General features: G+C 37.3%; 1 protein-coding gene across 1 annotated transcript; it reads right to left on the bottom strand.

Moving 5' to 3' along the window:
* Positions 1-440: 440 nt before the first annotated feature.
* Positions 441-4,467, bottom strand: LOC144433524 (uncharacterized). The gene is made up of 4 exons (XM_078121830.1): positions 4,414-4,467; positions 2,987-3,095; positions 1,793-1,928; positions 441-715 (listed from the first exon to the last, which is right to left on the bottom strand). Exons 1-4 carry the CDS (start codon positions 4,448-4,450, stop codon positions 581-583), a joined length of 417 nt encoding a protein of 138 aa, XP_077977956.1. The 5' UTR covers positions 4,451-4,467; the 3' UTR covers positions 441-580.
* Positions 4,468-4,707: the final 240 nt, after the last annotated feature.

Raw genomic sequence — 4,707 nt, 5'->3', positions numbered from 1 at the left:
TATTGTACGTAGAACTGAATACATCACAATGGGAGCAAAAACCGTGGGTTTTAAAGAGGGTAATGCAGACTGCACTAGAGGTCACTAGTACAAACTTATTTCTTTACTGTCAAGTACTTCATTCTGCAGGATCAATATTTTAAAGTTCTTGCCAGTAAATTTTAGAAAATGTTTTTCCAAGTCAAAGCAAATATCAGTGTATTTTCAAAATATTACAAATTCAGAAAATCCTGAGTAAAACAATCTCACCTCACCAATTAAATTTCAAAATTAATTTGTTTTGTTTTGAAAAAAAGAAGAAGCTATAGTACATGGTTAGGGTTCTAATCAACTGGTGCTAGAGTATAAACTGAACAATAAATGGACATATTCGAGAACTTGACATTTCAAACCAGAAATCTGTTATTTAAAGTTGCGGCAATATATTTTCTAAATGTTCCATTTCTGTAGGTCGCGTTAGTTCTGAAAGTTTATTTATTAATTCAAATTTCAACGTGGTGAAGAAAAAGATGACCGCAAGCACACAATATACACCTGTGACTTGATGTGGAGTTCATGTAACTTGACATTGGATTCGTGTTCACTTTCCAGAACTTTCCGATCCACCGCTACTCTTGTCACTACTTTCTGCTAATAGTATGACTTCATTGCTTCTATTCATCCAAGATTCCTGGATCTTTTTCCGAAGTGTCAACTTGATGTAATTTTCACTAACCTGAGGAAAGAATCAACAAACACGTATGAACTGAGAAGAATAACAACCCTTGTTTAGCCTCCATTTCACTTTATCATTTTCGCTACTATAGTTTTTTTTCCTGACCAGGAATGTCGGCTAAAACGAGTTGGTGTCAGTGGTAGCTTGTTTCAGCAAAAGTAATTGAGTGTACGTGTTGGGGGTTGTTGTTGTTGTTGTTGTTGTTGTTGTTGTTGTTGTTGTTGTTGTTGTTCCGTTGTCGTCATCGAGTTTTGATTTGGGATAAAGGGCGGGACAAATTATATAGGGTTACAGGTTAATTAAAAACATCTCAATTTGAAGAACAAATTATTGGATGTACCTATCATAAGCCAGACGTACACTAGAATAATCAGATCAGCAAAATTTCACTCCTATGGCAATTTCCTCGCGCTGATTCCTCATGTGTGCGAGCAACTTTTAAGGAGAATTTGGTCATTCGAGGTCGTGGACTAAATAGCTAGCATGTTGATATTTTTGGCCTCGCGTCAATTTTCCTCATCTGTGCGCCTGAAAGTGAGCATTCTGCTCACGACGTTCTCTTAAGAGCGCATGCGTGGCAGTGAAGGTAATAAGTACAAAATGTTTGTGCCCAGTGAGTAACTTCTACGTCAATAACAAGTGTTTTCATGATTTTAGAAGATAAACGTACCTATCTTTGGCCTAAATGCACATGGCTATTGCCTTGGAGGGAACAGTAAACAAGACGCGGGTAATTGTATTTGGTATAGTTTCGTGACTATTCTCCAGTCAGTAAAGCAATGGTCTCGACATCCATGATCAGAATAAGTCAACCTTGTGCTATTTTGTACACTCTATCGGGATGTATTGCTATTAATAAAGGTACGGAGAACTGTGGGATAGAAGTAAACACTCTTTGCAAGTAAGGAGATTACATTTTCAACAATGTTTCATCTCGGGAGCTAATAATTCAAAGCTATCTGTACTTTGTTGTAGCTCTCTCTCTCTCTCTCTCTCTCTCTCTCTCTCTCTCTCTCTCTCTCTCTCTCTCTCTCTCTCTCTCTCTCTCTCTCCTCTCTGCCATGTCTTGTCTCTTACCGCGTATCTGCTATGTCGTCGCCTCCATACGCTTCTCAGTGGATTTTTATCCCCTATGATTTCCATGTTTAATTCTTTATCGTTGAACGGTAGCTTATAGTTTCCAAGTTCCCCCGATACTGTTAGGCTCAAGGACCTGTGGGTGGTAAAAATATATAGTTTAAGGAAATGGGATATGCCGTACGAGCCTACTTGAGAGCATTCTCAGGGAGCACTACTAGGGCTGCTGCAAAATATGTACACACATCTTTTCATAGACGAAAGAAAAATTGGTCGTTGCTTGAGCTCCCGGGGGGGGGGGGTGCCTTAAGATCCATAGGGCCATATAGGGAAAAAAATGTGTTTCCGATAACCTGACCGACACAAGTTTAAGCCTCCGACCCTAAACATTTTTTGAACATTTAAAAAAAAAACATTAATAAATTATTCTGTCTTCATGACCTTCATCAGTGTACGTCACTATGTTTTCTTTCCCCAGTGATATATATTTCATCAAACTATCACAGAAGGGGTATTCTGACTGATATTTTGTTTGTTTTCGAAAATAAATACAATTAAAAAGATAAAATGGAAAGAAATAAAATCCCGTCCTACCTAACCTATTTTCTGAGGCCGCATATTATCGGAAGTTGGGTTTTTATTCCACCTAAGTTAATTATACACCTAGCTAGTAACGAGTGCCTTACAGGAGTGTATATAACAACGAGTCTATCAAGGTGTAATCTTTCTCTGTCAATACACCTGGTCAATACTGTTGATTCCACCATGATACAGGGTCTATGATTCCACATAGTAGTTCCAGAAATGAGAATCAAAGGAAATGTTCGATTCGTATGCATTCTCGGATTAGAGTCTAATTCACAATGGATCGGTGCTCAGAGTTTGTATCTTTCGTCGTCATAGACCGTAAAGTGAACGTTCATTCCAGTCAATTTTATAAAGTTATACAAGGGAATGAAAGTGTGCTATGATAAACTGGAACGGGTTTTAAACACTCGTAATGGGTAAAAGAAAGGAGGGAGATATGCCATTATTTCGCAGTGTCGCGGAAGAAATAACAGCTCTCTTGTTTTAACTTGTCTAACATAATTAGGTTGTATAATTCCACCGTTGTAAATGTCCATGGTCAATTCTTGGACAGATTTTACACGACGATGCCTTTACAAGAAAGTGTATAAAGGATTAACAACTCACCTGTCTTGAAAAGAGACATTGACAACAACTCGTCCTCTTTTCACTTTCATCCACGTGATACCAGTTAGACGAACTTTAATGAAGACATAACATGAATTCTCCCAGAATTCTGCATGTAAACAAATTCCGAGAATGTCCATTACAGTGTAATTCGACTACACTATTAATAAGTAGTCTACTAAATAGTAGTCTGAGTTACAATGTAGTTATAAATTTCAATGTTTTGCAAAGGGGGTTATCAAAGCCCCAGGAGACCTAAATGTCACTGTACCTGGAAAACTTGAAATAGTGAACTCTAAATGATTACATGTCTAGTCGTTGGCGTAAACACACTCACAGCCCTGGGAGAGTCGTTAGCAGAAAGCCGCTGTTTTGTATTCACCGATATCTACCGCATACTTGTAAATAGCTTTGTACTGTACCTCATCGATGATCGATATAGGACTAGCCATTCCTGGACGTACTTGCGACCCAAGACTCAGGGTTGCAATAACACGTCAAAGAATGGTTAGTCCTATATGTAGTCGATGAGGGCGCACAGTACAAGGATATTAGATAGAAGTGTGCGGTTGACTCGATGATATAGGTACAGACAAAACATCTGCTTTCTGCTAGCGATGATCCCGAAGCTGTGAGAGAGTCTATCGTTGTTGTATATAGACTTGGCCGATGTTGGTTTATAAACAATATTGTAAGTGGAAAGAATGGCCATTTTATACTTTAATTATTTGTCAACATGTTGTAAATTTGCGGGATGCTGATAGCGTCACGATTTGGTCACTCGGCAATCAAATCAAATATAACGTTTTAAGTTGACAATAAAAACAGAATGAAATAAAGTAAGAACATTGCTAGTTGCATCAACTGGGGTTCCACATACATATTTCATATTCTGACGATTGTTTTTGACCAATTTCACACAACTGCAAATAAGAAATCGTTAAAGAAAGCTTTCAACTAGAGCATCTAGCCTTGTTCACTCGCTACCACTTGGTGGCGTAGTAGCAGATTGGGGTCAAATATTTCATATTACTTATACATATATGTTTGATACTGTATATTTTAGAAAACCTTGAAACCCATACAAACTCAGTGTGTAGAGATGTAATTCCGGACTCTACAAACGAAACGTATACTGAGAACGATACCACACACAACAGCGCCATCTACGTCTATACATTTACTTGCACATCTGTTTTGGACCCTAGACAGGTGGTTGATGTTCATGCGGTATATCAAAATGATACATTGCAAAATACTTCCATCGAATGTAAAGGTCGAGTATTTTGACCTCAATACATTGAATTAATGAATCAAGTTTTATTCAAAACATTTTTTTCTCTAATTTTTTTGCCCTCCACTGCAACTTGATCTTCCACATGTTGTAGCAGACGATATTAGACCAATGTCTCATAACATAAACCTACCATATTGTGTTAATAGTTTCACTGTTGTCCCAGACATCGTATGATTACCGTCATCTTGTTGTCTTTACACTGTAAGTAAAACAAGGTGAATCAATATTGTTGGGTTTTCTTGCAAAAAAAAGTGTCATTGAATAAACTTGTAATAAATATGACGGGACAAGTTATTACAATTGATAAATTGAAAACTATACTTGCAACACATAGTTATAATTTAGCTTCCAGAATTGCACAATTATGCCATTCCAATATCTGGTATGTATATATAGACATATGTGTTAAGAAAAATGATAAAAT

This window comes from Glandiceps talaboti, chromosome 4 (genome assembly GCF_964340395.1).
Source record: "Glandiceps talaboti chromosome 4, keGlaTala1.1, whole genome shotgun sequence".
NCBI classification, from domain to species: Eukaryota; Metazoa; Hemichordata; class Enteropneusta; family Spengelidae; genus Glandiceps; species Glandiceps talaboti.
The sequence above is the reverse complement of the archived record's forward strand: the minus strand, read 5'-3'. Positions and strand labels throughout refer to the sequence as shown.